The sequence below is a fragment of the Mugil cephalus genome, chromosome 17 (assembly GCF_022458985.1).
Source record: "Mugil cephalus isolate CIBA_MC_2020 chromosome 17, CIBA_Mcephalus_1.1, whole genome shotgun sequence".
Classification (NCBI taxonomy): Eukaryota; Metazoa; Chordata; class Actinopteri; order Mugiliformes; family Mugilidae; genus Mugil; species Mugil cephalus.
The window spans coordinates 21963886-21981905 of record NC_061786.1 but is presented as its reverse complement, the minus strand read 5'-3'; the positions used below and the strand labels follow the sequence as shown (position 1 = coordinate 21981905).

Here is an 18020-nt window from a genome sequence, read left to right as displayed (position 1 = left end):
AGAGAGTCGCTGCAGGGCGAGTGAGAGTGGAAATACGAGAGGCTGCTGCAGGAAGCTGTCAGTGGTCTTGTACTTTATGTTCTGTGGCTCAATTTATTGCACATTTTCAACATTGTCAGACAAATCTTGTGCGTAAACCTGCCAAAAGCACGAGCTGGAGCGCTTCAGCACGTGTTGTATTCACTGTTTTACGCGCAGAATAGTCTGATCTTTGAGCGGTTAGTCGCGCATAATTGTAGACCTCAAAAGGGCGAAAGTTGCACATAAGCATAATCGTTTAATTGCTCTACATCGGAGCTGCACGTACCTTGAAATCTGTGTCCGAAAAACCTGTTCCGTAAGACCCACGGGTAGAAGTTGAGCGGGTCTCGGTGTTGCGTCCCGAAGAAGTGCGGATGCTGTAGGTGGGAGCCTCCGAGCTGGTGAGGAGCCACGGTGAGAGAAGGGTGGTTTACCGTCTCCGGAAACACCAGGTCTGGGCTCTGATACAGAGACCTGGCCGGCTGAGGCTGGTAACTGTTCATTAAGGCATCTGTCGTCGGGTTGGAGTAACTTAAAGCCGTGGGGCGAATGGGCTCCTCGGCTGTCAGAGGGTTCTCCTTGGCGACCAGAGACTCTATCGTGAAGCAGCGCTTGCCTGCAGACGAAAACATCATATTTTCATGGACACGGGAACCAACACCAAAGAGAAAGTGGACAGTCTTCTTTACTTCCTCTTTCTGCGGGGGGAAAAACCCTCTCAGAGGCGCATGGTGACCAAAGAAGTGTTTGCTGTAAGCTTTCCCGATGAAGATGCTGCTACAAAACTCAACAGTGCTGCAAATTGCCCTGACGCATGGAGCATGTGCGCACTCAGAGGGTTTCTGTGCACAAGTGCGCATCAAGCAAGGCGCCTCAAAGCTTCCATGTGGCGCGGAGCCGCGCAGGGAGAGAGCTGATTGGACCAAATCACCTGCCAATAGGTGTCCTCAAGTACCTGCTTCGTAGATCACACAAGACCGGGCAGCTTAGTTACAGAGGCACGCTGAGAAAACATGTGTGCTCCAATTAATGGGTCATTGTGAGTCGCGTTCAGCCTTAATATCTCGTTTTTTCTTTAAGGAAAACAGTCTGCCGGCGGGGGTGAGAACCTTCCACGCGTTTCAGTGCACATTCACCAAGTCTCCGTTTGTGTCAGTGTTAAAAAAGCCAAATTAAAGAAGGAGACTCATGAAAACAGTATATTTCTTTATTTATCACCCTGAAGAGGCTTCCTTTTGGCTTTTTTAAATAACTTTTGGAGCTCTTTCACACTCATTGTTCAGCATAAATCATTTCTACTTGATGCTGATGTGGAAGCGGCAGGTTAAAGTTGTGCGTAAAGGTCATTTCCTTTTCCTCGCGCCTCAGTGGTTCTTTATTACTTCAGCCTATATTTCACGGATCCCTAACCTGCGTTTATATGGGTCCAGTTTAGAATTTAATTGCTTCTTCTGAATCTATTTTAGTGTTTTTAAAACGTTAATTTGCCTTTTTCTGGATTAGTTTAATGCATTAAATATATTTTTCTTTTGGAACAATGCAGCATATTTGAATTAGAATTGTTGTTGTTACGTCCTGGTTTAACGTGGCTAATCATTGAGAGCAGTATTTGTAATTTACACACGAAATTTACGCACTAGAGCAACTTTTACTCTCTTGCACAAATATAATTCTTATTTTTTTTTCTTTTGCTGCAAATGCTGAAAGCTTTTATCCTCTCGGTAAGAAATGAGAGAATCAGTTCATACAGGTTTTTAAGAAGCAGCCCGGTAACGTGCGGTGCTGCAGGAGAAAGCAGCAGTTAAGAGGCAGCTTGTTTGTCATTGGAGTTGCTCCCTCGGCGCTGCGCTTCCTTTGTGCGCCATAACCAAGTTAATAATTATCCTCTTAATGCGCTCGTTTGCGTAGAGGTTGCATTAGAAAATCATTACCGATGGAAATTATGAGCTAAAACAAGTTGTTGATTAGGCATTTAGAGCTAAAGGCTCCTAGTGAGTTCTGTGAATGACTCCGTGTCCCAAAAAGCTTCAGATGTTTCCTCCACGGTTTAATTAACAGTGGGTTTTGTGGGGATTGTGCGGACAGGTGCATTTCTACATTTATTTCCTGGATGGTTCCGATTCTTGAATTCCTTCAGGCTGTTCCTCTGCAAGTATCACTCCCTCAGTGACTCATAATAACTAAACAGATCGTATCAAACATTGACTGGCTGATAGAACTGTTACATGGAAGGAAACAAATAGAGCTGAAATTCCATTTGCATCATAAGCTACATGTGTATATGTGACATTATCAGTGAGATCAGAGGCTGAGATGGGAGCCGTGGTGATATCGGGTGGATTTTGAGAAAACGCGTGAACGACATTGATCAGGATGAACCGCCTCCGCGTGGAAGCGAGTTGCAGGACTCGTCCAAACCTTTTCTTCTTGGATTTGATATTTAAACCGTCACTTTGCTTCAGCGTGAAGCAGCGGCCGGAATTAACTTGAAGCCTGACCGAGCGGGTTGAAATGCTGTTGAGTTTAATAATGAACCCCTGTGGGCCTTTACGCGCTGACCCTGATCGCTGCTGGTTAATAGATGATCAAATCGCTCTGCTTCGACAAAAACAAAGCAAAAGCGCCCTCGCCCTTGTTCCATACCTCATGTTTGATTTCCCCCGAGGCTCGGGAGGAGAGTTACTCAGAGTTTGACCAGAGTGATCTCCCACGAACCAGGGTGGGGTTGGGTCTTCAGTGGAAATGTGCTGCAGCTTTATATAGTAGTTCTTGAAGTTTATTCCTGCTGAGATAATTAAGGGACGCTTTAAAATAACTGTAAAGTATTTTACATTCCTCATTCATACCGTGTGTTCACACTGCGCCTCATAATAATTCCATAAGAGTTGCAGCGTTTTTCACAGACGTAGTTTATTTTAGATGTTCCACATTGAAGTATTGTTCTCAAATAAACGTGGAACAATCAAACCTAAATTACGCACGAACCAAGAAGAAAAATATGACCAAAAAAAAACATCTATCTGTTTTTACGCAAAACTATTTACAATTAATGTCAGACTGCAAACACATGAACGTGCCTAGATTTATGGTTTAATACATGATGAACGTGTACATTTTTGGATGTTATCGAAAAGGAAATTAGAACTTTGACCAAATTTTTTTTTTAAAAAGTGAGACATTTATTTGCATAAAAGATTTTTGCCTTTGAATGAGTGTTGAGTTCATTTGTTAAAAATACAACGAAAATAAAAATAAATAAAATAATAATGACAATAATAATAATAGTAATAATCATATTAATGAATTCTCCTCGGTGAGTTTCAGATGTTGCCCTTGTTTGTTTAGGAATCTTAGGAAACTGAACCAAAATGGAGACCAACATACGGCACAATTAATACAAGTACTGCCCTCTAGTGGACAGATCGCTCAACAACAGTTGCTGTAGTGTTAAGTGACGTTTCTTGTTTATTTTAATACTAATAAAAACACGAGGATCATACAATAGTTTTATTACTAAAACCCTGTTCATTTATATTAGAAAAACTATTATTAGTATGTATATTATACTGACGTAAACACTTATCTGTTAGTATATAAGTATCTACTGAGTGACCTTTATGAAATACAAACTCACTCCAGAGGCCTGATCGAGCAAAACAAGTTGGTTCTGTGAATGGTTTCCTACTATTTCATTTCTTTCAAACAGTTTATTTTTGAGGATTATTTAGAAAATGGTCTAATTTTATTTTCACAGTGTCTTTGATGAAAAGAAATAACTGTAATTAATAGAATTTATAGCATTTTATTATCGTTTAACCATAGTTCAGAATTTACAGACATTGTGCAGGCCTCTAGCTTTATGTGTTTAATCTTTTTTTTTCTCTAATAATCTGGTATTCCAGTTTAATATTCTATTTCACTCTTAAGAGTAAAACCACTCAATGGTTTGCAGAAATAAACCTGCTCCCTCACTGGAAAACCTCGTCTTTTGGGCCAATGCTGCCACCCAGTGGTTGAAATGAAGAAGTTTCCTGCAAAAATTGAAGGAAAATGATGAAGTTTCGTGGTCCATCAGGGACAATAAGGAATAGTTGTTAGTACACAACCAGTGTAATATGGAGGAAGTTTTTTTTTTTTTTTTTGTATGGGATGATCCATCAACATAATTAGTTTCATTCATCCGACTCTACAGACTTTCCTGTTATTATTTCTATTTGACCTTTAGGATTATCCACATATAAATAAAGATGACACCATTAGACTGTCACTCCGTCTTAAATCCAGCTTCATTAGTTTATTTATCGGCTTGTGGGTCTAATTGTGTCTCATCTTTCCCGTCGTTGTTGATTAAAGACATGAGATTAATGCGCAGAGGCCAGCTGGACCGCAGGGTCCCCGCCACTCTCACCTCCCGCGTTCATTAATAAACTAATTGGCCATTTTGTTTCGCATTAGCGTTGTGTGTTCAGCTAATCTGTTCCACTTAAATAGTTGGAAAATTTCACCCCACTATAACGAGATGGCAAAAGTAGCACGTCGCTGCGTTTGTGCCACCTGCGTGAGAAGTGGGGTCGTTTAGCCACCTGTACGGGCCCCGCTCCTCCACCGGCTCCCCTCCTCAGCATAAGCAAACATCCCTCTTTTAACATTCAAAACGCATCAACTATTTAAAAAACATAATTAAAAAAAAAAATGAGAAATTAGTTTTTTTCCCGATATTATTTTTTAAATCTCGTCGCGTCGGATCGTGTGCGTAAATGTGCGTAAAATGCGTAAAACTTTGGATAAATTAGATCCAGTTTCATGCGTTTAACGCGTTTTTTTTTTCTTTTTTTCTGGTTGCATATAAGGAATCGTTAAACAGGAACTGCTATTTCCTGAGAAAGAATACGTGTCTGTTGTCCGAGCACCAGGCCTCTTGTTCTGAGCTCGGAGCCCGTGTCAGAAGTCATTGTGCGTCTCCTTTCACAGCGAGACAAAGAGCGGCCTCGACTTCAAACGCTTGTAATGAAAGCTAATGACTATTAGATGGAGTAGAGGGGCCCTCACCTCTACAAATAAAATGCAAAAGGGATTTTTTTTTTTTTTTTTTTTTTTTTTTTTTTACAATCGCTTGCCCTAAAACGCACGTTGGTCAAATGAAGTGCACTCTCTCTGCTGGAGCTGGAGGTTATTAGTCTCCATGAGAACTTTCACACCTTCTCAGAGCTGCATGACAGTCTGGCTCAGACTCATAGGACCAAATCACAGAGCACAGAGCTATATTTGACTATCAAAACAGGTTAATGTACACTTACTGGCCAGTTTATTAGGTACACTTGGCTAAAACAGATTCTGTTTAAATTACAAAATAAGAGGAACAGTGAGTGAAACAACGTGCGCATTAGTAAAGAGATAAAACAGTTTTCATAAATAGTTTACGTAACAACACATTCTTCCTGATTTCTATTTCGACCTGTGGTTCTTATTTTGTGACATTAAATAAACAGAAGTGGAAACATTAGTTCAGCCTGTTTGTTCTGGTTTTACAGCCTGTGAGATTAGTGACGAGAGGAGTTATAAAAGATGAAGATGTTCAGGTTGTTGGCAGAACTTTGCCATGTTTGCGCTGAATCTGAGGTTTTGTGTGTTTTGCTGCAACTTGAATTCTCGTCAGTGGATCAGTTTCATGACTATCTGACTTTGACATGAGGAGTTTTCTGGCTGGAACCACTGGTCGTGCAAACAAGCAGCTGTCTGCGTAAATCCACCTAAATCCTGTTGTTGTAGTTGCAGTTCAGCTGGTTTTGTCAGGTTTATCTCGTCTTTGTTGGGTCTGTTTTGCTTCTGTTTTACCAGGAGTCGCATCGTATGAATATTGTTTCATTTTTTATTAATTTACAGGGAAAAAAATGCAAAGAAACATCTTGATTACAAATTCCCAGTGTGATCGAGTTTAGAATTTCTATCCTGAGTCCAACTTTCATTACTTTAATAAAGATAAAAGCTGGAAATCAAACAGTCTAGAGAATCAAACACAAGCTAAGAAGAAGCACAGAAACAACACTGTTACCTAAAATGTGTGGATTAACACAAACACCTTGTGTTTCTGCACCGAGACAAATTGTGTAATGAGCTAAAAAAAAAAAAAAAAAAAACCTTATGAATGAAGACGTAACAGTTGTGTTTGGTGCGGAGCTCCAGCCCAGAAACCTGTGGAGAGTCTGGGGCGTCACAGCCAGCGCTGGCCTGCTTCCAGCCGCTAAGGTGCCCTGTGCTAATTGAGACGACGAGGCCGCCGACCCCCCGCCTTCCTCCCCCCTCCCCGTCCCCCCTCCAGGTTTTCCCAGGCCTCTGGCTGCTTCTTTCTGCCCCTCAATGGGATTACGTTGGGCTGTGGAGAGAGGAGAGGAGGGAAAGCTCTGATTCTCGGCTGATCACATCAGAAACGGCTCTCTGGGGTTTTTACACAAATTCTGCTCCTTGAGCGGAGCGAGGGGGGGGGGCAGATAAGGGAGGGGGCCAGGAGAGAGTAGGCAGGGGGTGGCGGACCAGAGGCCGAGGAAGAGATCAGCTCTGTTACTGTTGATTAAACTTCTCTCTTTGATACTGTCACCAGCTGCTTTCAGGTTTCTGAGGGTTTCGCTGCAGTAAAACGATTGAACAATGAAAAGGGAAACAGACACGAACCGTCTTATCGTCTGCATCAAAAAAATGCATCGTGCACAGAAAATAAAGATGAAACCGAGAGACCAACAGAGATATAACTAGTGTGGAGCTGCTCAGTGATTATAAAAAGTGCTAAATTAGAAACATTCTGGTTTAAAATCTTCTAAAACACAACGAGTTCCTGTTTTCTGTTCGTCCTACATGAGTTATTTGAATATTTTTGTTGCTTCTTTCTTTCTCACATTTCATTGAGCAGATATCTAAAGTCTGCAGACTTATTGATCTTATTTGTTTCATTGTATCATATCTGGGATTTCTTTCATCGTATCTTACCTTGAAAACAAATGAGAACATTTTGGTTGAGCTTCTTTTCAACTTTCTAGACCATTATTCGGATATTGTTTCTTTTTAATGAATTTTCTTTAGTCATGTTCAGATGTTAAGTACGTACTATAGTCACTTTTTGCATGTGAACATGAGTTTCTCTCCTGTTAAGGAAATAAAACTGTGTCCACCAGTGAATGCAGCCTGATGTACCATCTACTGTAGCTCATATAACTCTTATATTTGATCTGGTTTCTCAGTAGAATCTACTGATTGAAGCTAAAATGATAAATTAAAACTAAACGAACAAACACACGTTGATAGTTTAAAGGTTTTTAGGATGAAAGCAGTGGAGGAGACGCGTTCCCCTCGTCCCTCTTTGTTTTAAGTGTCTCCACCAGACTCCAGTTTCTCCAGTTCGCTGCCTGATGGACTCATCCATCCCAATCCTCTCTCCTCTCATCCCTCATGTCTGCCAGGCAGCGTGAGTCCCTTTCCGCCTGGAAGGAAAGACGTCGGCTATGAATAGCAGAGTGGTGGGGAACAGGGAGGGGGTGGGGGGGCACCTGCTGGCAGTGGGTGGGCATGTGGGAGCTCCGTCCATTGAGGAGCAGTGAGAAACAGGCGTATTGACCGTTTAAACAGATTAAAACAGTGAGACCGGCTCTGTGGCCCTGAGACAGATTGACCCCAGGTTACAGATATCCCAGCTAATCCCTGAGCTGGTTATTTATTTGCTTAGCTTACATCGGGGGGGGGGGGTGAGGTGGGAGGGGGCCCAGGTCTGTCCTAGACTTTATGTTAGATCAGACCTGGGAGGAAACGTCTCCACAACAGGAACAATAAGCAAAGGTCAGAAGGGCACATTATGTATGATACTATAAGGAGAGGAAGTGATTATTATTTTTATTTTTTGGTTTTGGAAGAATGAATCAGGGATGACTGCAGAGTTTTAATTAATTTAATTAATATTAATGATGATAAATTAAGGGGCAGTTTGATTTTAAATGTTCAGGGCTGCTCTTAATGAGGTCAAAACTTACTTTTACTTTAGTTCAACACAAACAACTGAGCTAATTTGCTTGACGGAGACCGAGAAATGAAACCAAAACTGCCTCCGGGTTTCAGACCATGCCCTCACCTGAAACTCACTCACTCAGAGATAAAAACTCTTCTAATTTGTGTAGAAAATGATGTGTGTCGGTGTAAAATCTGAGAGATCAGTGCAGATTTCTAATACAGATTCATCTTTAACGTGGCTGAACACAAAGAAAGGAGCAGAACCAGGGAGCAGTTATTGTCATAAAATATATTTCTGAATATTTCATTCAAATATACAAACGCTAACACATGAAGTGAACTCACAAAGAGCAATAGGTGTAGAAAATTAAATATATAGCTATAAACCTATTAAATAGTTGGAGGCAGAGGCCTCCTTTCTCAGCAGTATGTACAGAAGTCTCGCTTTGTTTTCCCAGAAGTCCGGCGCTGTCGGGTCAGCACTGATCAGTGGAGTCGTCAGAAACGTCAATGTCCACGTCCGAGTCCGAAAACTCCTCCTCGTCCTCGTCGCCTTCGTCCCCGTGGCCCTGGGATCCGGGGCTTTTCGGCGGAGCGGCCAGGCCCAGTTTAGCGAGCTTGGCCTGCTGCTGCTCCAGACTCTGTTTGCGCCACTTGATGCGTCGATTCTGAAACCAGACTTTGACCTGCAAAACGAGGAGAAGACGCACGTTAGAGGAGAGGTGATGTGGAGATATTTAAAGGTCTAAATGTGCGCGGTGGTGACTCTTCCCCCCTCCTCACTAATCATTTCTTACCTGAGCTTCTGTCAGTTGCAGAGCGGAGGCCAGGAGGAACCTCTCTGATCCGACCATGTACTGCTGCCGTGCGAACTCCTTCTCCAGCCGGGACAGCTGCTCGCTGGTGAAGCTGGTGCGCATCCTCTTCGACTTCCCACCTTTAGTTTTGAACGAGTGCAGCCCCGCGTTGACTTTGGACATTGAAGCTGCAAAGAAGAGGAAGAGGTGACACGTTTAATGACGCTGCCATATGAAGTTTAAGCTTGTAGATTATTAGCAGCACTTTTTTAAAAAATTTGTATCAAGTTCCTCAATTTACCTTGTGCGTAAAATGCTCCTCGACACGTTGACTGGTAGGTGAAAGGCGGGTAGCAGTACACAGAGTATCCAGGCTGCGTGTGGATCGCTGAGTGCAACATGTTTGGAGAGTAGACGTACGGTGCCGGTGCCATCGGTAGGCCGTGTCCAGAGAGGGGCAGAACAGATGCTCCCTGTTGGTATTTCACTCCGCACTGACTCGGACTCGTCCGGTCGCCGGCTGCGTCCTCCGGTTTCGCGAGCAAAGCCTCGATGGTGAAGGACTTTCCGCTGGGAGGCTTCGTTGTGGTGTGGCACTGCCCCCCCTGGTACTGCGGGTACAGCGATCCTGGTGCGTAATTACGCACCGAGTATCCGTAAGTTCCGAGCGGTCTGTTCGGCACCTGCATTCTGAAGTCTGGAGTTTACAAAGTAAAGTCTTGAAGGTCTTTGCTGGAAACGCGCTGTTGTTCCAAGTGCAACTGAGAGACGAATGCTGCTCCCTCTCTGCGGAGACTCCTCATTTATACCCCGGCCGCACTCAGAGGTGTCAACAGCCCCCCCATCGCCCCTTTGTCTTTCTAAGTAGCAGATGAGAGAGACGAACATCCCGACAACGTATCCAATTAATTGGTGGAGTAGTACAAGCTGGGATTGTCAAACATCCTAACCCTTTGAATGACAAGGCTTTTGAAGAGCGCTGGGGGCAGGGACCTCAGGAGATTTACTGGGCTACAAATTCTTCCATGGATCTTAAGTCCAAATGTAATCATTACCACTGGGGAAGCCTTGATGTTCCTAAATCATCTTATTTGGAGCCTTTTAAGTCCTGGCTGGCGGACACATGATTTAAGCAGCGTAACAAGTCGCCTCACAATTGGGGACAGACTTTAATCTGTGCAGTTTAAGGAGAAACTGTGTCGGTTTTTGTTTCTTATTTGATTTAAAACATTTCCAGTTCCTTCAGTCCGTCTAAAGACGTGTCTCCTCTCGTTCCTTCGGCATGTGTCTCTTCTCTCGAGCAGCTGTAAATCAAGCCTCGCCCCTGTATGTAAACAGTCGGTAATCTTTTTCCTGTATAAAATCAATGCTCTCTATTGGCGCGGTGTGTTTTTTAGCAGCAGTGGTGTCGCTCCTCAAACGCAGTAACGGCTCCGCGTAATTGAGGCGTCAGATCCAGCGGCTCTGGTGTCGCGCTGCTGTGTCTCTGGTGCCAAACTGCGGCTCTGCTAATCTTAATCACTGCGTTAATCTGCAGGTTGATCCATCCCATCCTTTGAATGTAGCTGCTCAGAAAGAGGAAAGGCCCTGATTGATTCCTAAAACTCATCCAAATCTGAGCGCACGGTTATTTATCGCATATATATATAAATCAAACAAAAGCCTTCCACTTAAAATCATCTTTGCACGTATAATAATGTCACAAACTCCTTTTTTCTTTTCTTTTTATGGGTTCTTCAGAGAAGCCGTGCGGCCTCTTGAAAGGAGGTGATTTGCTTTCTTACACTACCCGAGGACAACGACATCCTCTCTTTCAACTCGGATTATTGCCAGCTCTGCAAACTTTCCAGGCTCATTTCCATCATTTGGAAGTGGCAGCGAGCTGCTCCCGAGCCTTAAGTAACTGTTAAAACACATTTTAACTCGGCAGCGAAGCGCTCCTTTCCCTTTGACCGCGGTGCCTTTTATTTATCCTGCTCAGCTGACACTAGAATGTCTAATGAAGAGGGCAAACACAGACTTTCTCGACTCGGCCTGAACAATAAGGATGCTCCTTCTGATGCCTGTAGGACCGGGACCACCCACCCCAGAGAGAATCTCTGCCCCAACAAGGCGTTTAATTCACATTTAAAGCTTTAAGGTGGATTTCAGACGTTTTAATGCAGTGGAGGAGGTTTAGTTTTGTGAACATTTAAAGGTCTGAGGTTCTGCTCTGGGAGCTGTGTTCAGTCATGCTCTGCTCCAGAGTTCTGCTGCCTGGACTTGATCCGTGAAGCAGACTCTGTTTTTCCTGATATTGCAGTAAAACTTTCACCTCTGTCTTCTCTAATGAGAGAGCTGCAGGCCTCTCCTTGTGTATTGGAGCCAGACAAGGAATACGCTGCCCATTGTGCCACAGAGGCCTCTTTTCATAGTCATGGGCCGCGAGGAGAAAGAGAGCTGAGGGCTGCTCTCTAATAGCTCCGTGGGCCATCCTTCCCAAATGAGGCTCTCACCAAAAGCTTGAAACGCAACAGCAGCAATGAGTCGCTCAGTATCTGCAGAACAGTGCTGCTTCTTTTTTTTTCCAAATTTGTTTTACTTTAAAAAAATATTTTTTAGAAAATCAGCAGTGATTTAATCTGAGATTAATTATAAAAACATGCAAAAAGATCAAATTTGTATCGTTGCACGCTTTGTTTGCATTCGTGGTTAATGATGCAACAGATATAAACATGCATTTTTTGCACATTTGATGTGAAAGGAGTAAACGTGAAACTTGAAACAGCTCTTCAGTCCTTCATGTCCGACATCAGTAAAACTCAGCTCTGACAGATTTAAAGTCCTTTTAATACAACAATCAGCCTTTTATCTTTAACAATGCTCTGGTAACGTCTCATTTTAATGGTTCACTTTAACAATTTAAAGGTTTCGGTTAAATAAAAGAGCGAAAATATGAAAGAAAATGTGTTTTAAAAGTCAAAGTAGATGTGTGAAATGGCCTCATCATTCTCTGACTTTATAGAATGGAATAGAAAATCCTTCATTTGTCCCAGTGTTTATTATATTTATAAGTTTCTATGACAATTTATGAACTTCTGCATTAATATTAGAACATGTTAAATAATGTTTTCTTATAAAATATGAGTAAAACTAACATAAAACAGACTCCACTTATACTTATGAGTAAATATACGTAATTATTTCCCACCTCTTTGTGCAGTTTAAACTAAAACTTTATTGTCTCTCTGTAGAAAAGCTGTAAAGTTGTTGCTGCGTGTGGAGGTTAAAGGTTTAACGTGTCTCTCTGCTCTCATCTTTTACCTTAAACCCTTTCTAACAGGGAGGAGTGTCAAAGATTAAAGTCATGATTTGCAAACAGTGGACCCCACAAACGTTTCCCCCCTCGTCTCAGAACTGTCAGGACGGAGGTAAGAGCTGCAGAAACCTCGGCGCTCAGCTCGGTCTCACCTTGCAGCTCCGTTCACACGTGATTGAACGAGACAAAAGCTCTGGAGAAACACCGTCATCATTATTATTACTGAGGTGAAAGGGGATCTTTTTCTCGCCTGCCCGACACATTTAACAGCCACTGTAGCCTCGGCCTTTCCTGTCCACGCACATCCATCACTAATGAGTTTATGAAGCCATTCACAGGACGATCCGGAACGACCTGCCTCTGTGGCCGCGCTGCTGGAGCTGAGGGCTCATTACTGGGACCTGCTGGGCCTCGGCTTCACCTTGACTATGAATGAGAGGCAGGTATGTTCTCCGTCTGGCTCCAATACACATCCAGAGAGCTGATACACACCGTGGTTGGGTTAGGACTGGATTTATTAGCAACACCAGGAGTCGGATATGACGTTTAGTCAGGAGTGAATCACCTGCTCTCCAGTCTGAAGAGTCCAGCTTTTAGTTTTTAAAGAAAACTTTTTACGCTTTGCACTTGTTTCTTTAACATCTGAACAGTCGGTTTTAATGTCAGTCAGATGGTTTTCAAGGTTCAAAGTGTTTATAGTCATGTGCACCTTTAAGGCAGCATGTTTCCTCCTGAGCTGTCAACAGGAAAATAATATAAATGTACGTGCACAGAGTCGGTATTAATGTGCATCTATACATGGAGCCTTTGTGCACTGAGAAGAAAAAGCAAGAAAAACCTGGAGCTGGATAAAAATAAATACATGAGTCTTTCATAAAATCCTTCTGGAGCTGCTCTCTGGACTTTTAACACATTTTTATTTAAAATGTGAGAAATGGTGCAAATAAAAATAATCATAACAAGAAAATACAAAACATTAAATACAACATTGAGTTTCAAAGACAAATAAGAGGCAGATTTTATATTTATACTTTATATTTGTATCTGTTTATTCCTCTAAAAACTAAGTTAAATGAGCAAACTTTTTATTTATTGTCTCGTCCGAGTATGAACTGACATCAAGTACAGTATTTTTATTTTGAAAAGTTATAATTTCAGTTTAAAAGCCTCACACAGATCCATTAATTACTTCATCTTTAGTAAAGTTTTCCACTTTATATGAGGTTTCATTTATTTGGTTTCAGCTTAAGTTGCCTTAAAAATCATTGATCCTCTTGTTAAATTTACCATCGACGGTCCAATATCAAGGAAAGAAAATGGCTTAAAAACAAGTCTGAACAAAAAAGACTCTTAGCAATTTTATATTTTTGTTCATTTCAAAGCATCACAGTCTTTTAAATTATTACAAATCCTTCGGGACAAGTCGAGTCTTGTCAGAGTGAGTCTGAGTCCAGCTCTTTGTGACGTAACTTCAACTCGTTCACGTCTTTAAATGCAGATCGTTTCAACAATAACTTCAATTAATGCTTTTAATTGTGTGTTTTATGTTAAAGTATGAGGAAAAAGTCTAGTTATGATCACGTCTGGTGGAGTTTACTGGGATGAAATGAGAAATTAGTCATGTAACCAGATTGCGTTCCTGGTGCCTTTGACCTAAACCCGTCATCCGTGTGGTTTCTCTGCGTAAAACAGGCTGAAATTAGCAGTTTTAACTAAATGCTTCAGATGTGAACCGACTAATTCCAGCATTGAGAACGGGCTCTTTTGCATGTCACTATGTAGATTCTGTGTGTTTGTCATTTGCACGTGTGGCCGGAGGGACGGCCTCCAGCTGAGCATTAGCATCGACGCCGTACGAGCTGCTGTCCTCCAAGCTAACACACACACACACACACAGTCCTGCGTCCATTCACAGGAATAATGGTCCACATCATCCTCAACTTAATGAGGGATTAAGCTTCTAGCCGAGGAGTTTCTGTTCAGTGTCCCGGGAACAGAGCGTCAGTGTATTGGACATGTCTGACACGAGGACGGGACACTATGATGTCTGATTAATACGTACATACAAACCACTTTTACACCAGTAGTGATGAAACACAGTAGAAAGCAATGAAATCTATATTCTTGACCTTAATATATGTGCTGAGACCAGACAGGTCATGTGCTACATACTGAGAGCTGCAGATGTGTATAGCCTGTATAAAAACAGGCAGCACCTCAGCACCATCAGCAGCATTTACAAGTATTTACTAGTGTAGCAGGTATTTCTGTGAAGCTCAAGCCTCTGTTACCACAGGACGTTTGATGAAGTTGTTACTGACTGATGTCCAGATCGTTCCCCTACTAGCATTAGCATTAGTGGCTGTGTTTTTTCAGATGCATTGCAGTAACACTTTAGTTGTATTTTAGGACTGACATGTCTCAGTAGCACAGACTTCATCTTTAGTGAAGTATTTAACCACACTTGATGAAGATCTGCTAGTTTGTCTTCTAGGAAGCGTCCATCTTGTTATAGTCACGTGATCAGTGACTAGTCGAAGTTTAAAGCGTCATGGTACAGCAGCGCAGTCGACTAGTCAGTGCAACCTGTAGCTCTTGCTGTTGTTTTTTAAAGACAGATGTGTGTAAGATGTGTGACAGATGTGTGTCCTGGACCATCTGAATATTTTTGATCTACGCCCAGGACGCCCCCTATCCTTAGGGTAGATCATAAGTTAGCTTAGCTTAATTTCAAGCGCTAACCTGAACATGCACGTTCCTGCACGTCTTTCACAATAAGAGCGTTATTAAGAAATGAATGGTGCATGTCCCCTGAAACAGAAGAGGCCTCATAATTTGAAATGGGTGCAGATCAGGTTAAGTTTGCATTAACAGCCTTATGCAGAAACTTTGAACAATGCAACCAGGCAGCGAGATCTTTTAATAGAATACGGTAAATTACTCTTGTGACAGATGCACTTAGAGAAAAAAGTAAAAATAATCCTATTTCTATACATGTCATATGTTTTTTTTTTTTTTTTTAAGGATTTTATTTACACAGGCCCCTTGCAGTTACACCATGGACCACTAGGGGTCCATGGCTACAATATTGTGCAATGTAATAATCTTTAGTGCACCACTTCTAACTGGTTTTATCTATCTATTAAAAACTTATTTAAGTGAGGGATCATTTTATTAGTTTGAGTATGAACTGACATCTGGTGCAGTATTTTTATTTTGAAAAGTTATAATTTCAGTTTAAAAGCCTCACGCAGATCTATTGATGACTTTATAGTCGAGAATAAAGTTTTCCACTTAACGATAAAATGAAATGTGTGAGGTTTCATTTATTTGGCTTCAGCTCAAGTTGCCTTAATAACTAATGATCCTGAATTTACCAGAAACACAAGACATTTAGAAACACGACTGTTAGCAACGAGCCGAGCCTTGAACCACATTAGTGATTTTATATTCAATTAGAATAGAAGAAAAGAAAAAGACACAATGAGGAAAATGCAGTTTGCAGCAGCACATACAGGCAGAAAAGGAACAAGAACAAAGATAAATGGAACAGAATAAACAATGTACGAGTATTGGCAGATATACAAAAGGTTTTGAATTGATACAAAAGTAATTGAACATGAATTAATTTTTTATTATTTTAAAGCATCACAGTGTTGCTGTTAAATACTTTTAAATTAATATATTATAACAAAAAAAACACTACGTTCACTGTGTCATATCTTAACCGTTACTGTTTAAAGAATAAATTCATAAAATGAATGATTTGTAAAGTTTCTTCATAAAGCCGGTGGTTGCAGTGTTTTACGGGGGGGGATCTTCTTCCCAGGTGCTTTGAGGGCTCTGCTCTGTGGAGACCCCCTCCTCTCTTTAATGGAGGTGAGAATTGGCGGGCTGGACTTTAACACTTGACCTCTGTTTACACTTCCTGTGGGTGTCAGGGCTTGTCCATAAAGCGCCGCTGGCAGAGCATTGAGCCCCCAGCGCCTCGGCCCGGCGCTGGGGGCTCAATGCTCTGCTGCTCCTGGGCCGGGATTATTAGGACAGGCCATTTCCTCCCCTCACATTCTCTGTTTGCTCATATTACTGCCACACTTCCTCGACCCCCCACGCTCTCCTCCCCCCCCCCGGGGCCTTTTATAGGAAAATGATGAGCGAGCTGCTTATTCAACCTGAGGTTTAATGGACGTTACAAGATGGAGACTGGACACAGATATGGTTCAGTTTTCAGAAATTTAGTTTTTGATTTTGTTTTCACAAACTAAACGTTAACTTTTCGTATCTTTTGATGATGCTTTTGTCAGATAATAGATAGAAGAGTTTTAATTACGTGAAGTAGTACAGACATTATGTTGTTGTCTCTTCGGTTTATGGACGTCTGGACAAAGTATCAGGACAAAAGAGACGATAGTGGGAATATTTACAGAGAATGAACCTAAGAACAAAAAAATAAATGATAAAAATGAAATAGTCGACCACTGATAATTCATATCATTTGGTTTTAATTACACTCTGTAGAGTTATTTCTGTTGTGATCTCCTGAGAACATGCACGGACGTAGAACCATTTCTCTTTGCAGACACCTGCACAGGGGGAAAGGCTGTGACGTGATGCATTCAAGGACCTGCCAGTTATGTAGTTCAGAAGCTCTGAGTTTGTCATTTAAAAGCTTTGAGAGTGTTTCACATTCACAACAGATGCAACGAAAAACGACGTCTCTTCTCAAAAGTTCATCTCAGTGCTTCATGTTTTCTATGAATATGAATAAATCTGCTTAAATAGAAAAAAAAACATAAGATTTAAACCTTAACCATAACCAGAGAGTCTGATTTATATTTTCTCTGTGTTTGGTGCAATAGATGCACGTCCAAGTATGAAATAAGAACAATTAGAAATGTATAAAATAAGTGAGGAAGGACCTGTTCTGTCCTGCACAGATTTCGGTGTCTGTGTCTCGGCCTCTGATGGAGTTTCTCCTCCAGGTTTACAGTCGTCCCACCGTGGTTGTAACCCTTTGTGTCCGTCCATGTAACTCCGAGCCGAGCCACAAGACAATCAGAGCCTCTAACAGCAGATCAAAGCGTCCGTCTCCCTGGAGAAAGTCCCAACAAAGGCGGACATGCCGAGTCCGTGGGCCGTGATGGACTCGGAGCAATAATTAGGAGCAGACAGCCCACGTTAAAGCCACATTACCCCTCACTTTCCTGTCCTTTAACCGGAGCAAAGATCCAGGACCACGGCGGCTAATTTAGTGTTTTTAACGAGAGCAGAGAGGACACTTCAAACAGGACCACACACAGACCCACGGGTGGGACACATCTGCTGAACATCTGGTGACACCTGCTGGACAAACAGAGTAAAAGGCTTTAAGGAGAGAAGAAGAAGAAACATCTGTGAAACATCTAATTAATGAAGCTGGAAATCCAAACATAGTATAAAACTATTTAGTTTTGCAATAACTAAATTTGTGCTTGAAGATAATTTGAGGCCAGACTTACTGTATACTGATCAGCCACAACATTATGACCACTGACAGGAGAAGTAAATAACATCTTGTAACAGTTCATTGTTCTGTTTGGAAACTTTTGGACCTGGGATTCATTCATGCAGATGTTACTTAGACATGTAGCCCCCATCTAGACCAGACCAGACCAGACCAGACCAGACCAGACCTGATGGTCAAACTACAGGTTCCTACAGCGACACATAACACAGTAAAACACACTGAGCTTCTGTGATCACTGCTCCTCCTTGTGGCTGGATGAATCATTAAAGCTCTTGTGGTGCAACGTGGTAACGTTTGCTTTAAGGCCTGTTTTTGTTTTATTTTGATATTTTGATTTGTATAATATTGCATCTCTCCAAATTCAACCATATTGAACAAATAAATAAAAAAATTTAAATTGAAATAA

The 18020-nt window shown here is 41.8% G+C and overlaps 2 protein-coding genes and 1 long non-coding RNA gene across 4 annotated transcripts in view; 1 reads left to right on the top strand and 2 right to left on the bottom strand.

Moving 5' to 3' along the window:
• Positions 1-860, bottom strand: part of emx1 (empty spiracles homeobox 1) — a 7227-nt gene extending 6367 nt beyond the window's left edge. Inside the window, exon 1 of the mRNA XM_047611627.1 lies at positions 308-860. Coding sequence (XP_047467583.1) covers positions 308-656 — 349 coding nt within the window. The 5' untranslated portion in view covers positions 657-860. The remainder of the gene's footprint in view (positions 1-307) is intronic.
• The window catches only part of LOC125024009, a 19182-nt gene extending 1162 nt beyond the window's left edge, over positions 1-18020 (top strand). The window contains exons 2-5 of one of the 2 annotated variants that reach the window (XR_007114691.1): positions 8472-8735; positions 8832-9017; positions 12133-12551; positions 17091-18020. This is a non-coding gene — a long non-coding RNA (uncharacterized LOC125024009). Of the gene's footprint in view, positions 1-8471; positions 9018-12132; positions 12552-17090 lie in introns of both variants that reach the window. The other variant, XR_007114690.1, reaches the window with a different exon arrangement.
• On the bottom strand, positions 8490-12119 carry noto (notochord homeobox). Its single transcript, XM_047611626.1, has 3 exons — positions 9112-12119; positions 8811-8998; positions 8490-8699 (listed from the first exon to the last, which is right to left on the bottom strand). Exons 1-3 carry the CDS (start codon positions 9497-9499, stop codon positions 8490-8492), a joined length of 786 nt encoding a protein of 261 aa, XP_047467582.1. The 5' UTR covers positions 9500-12119.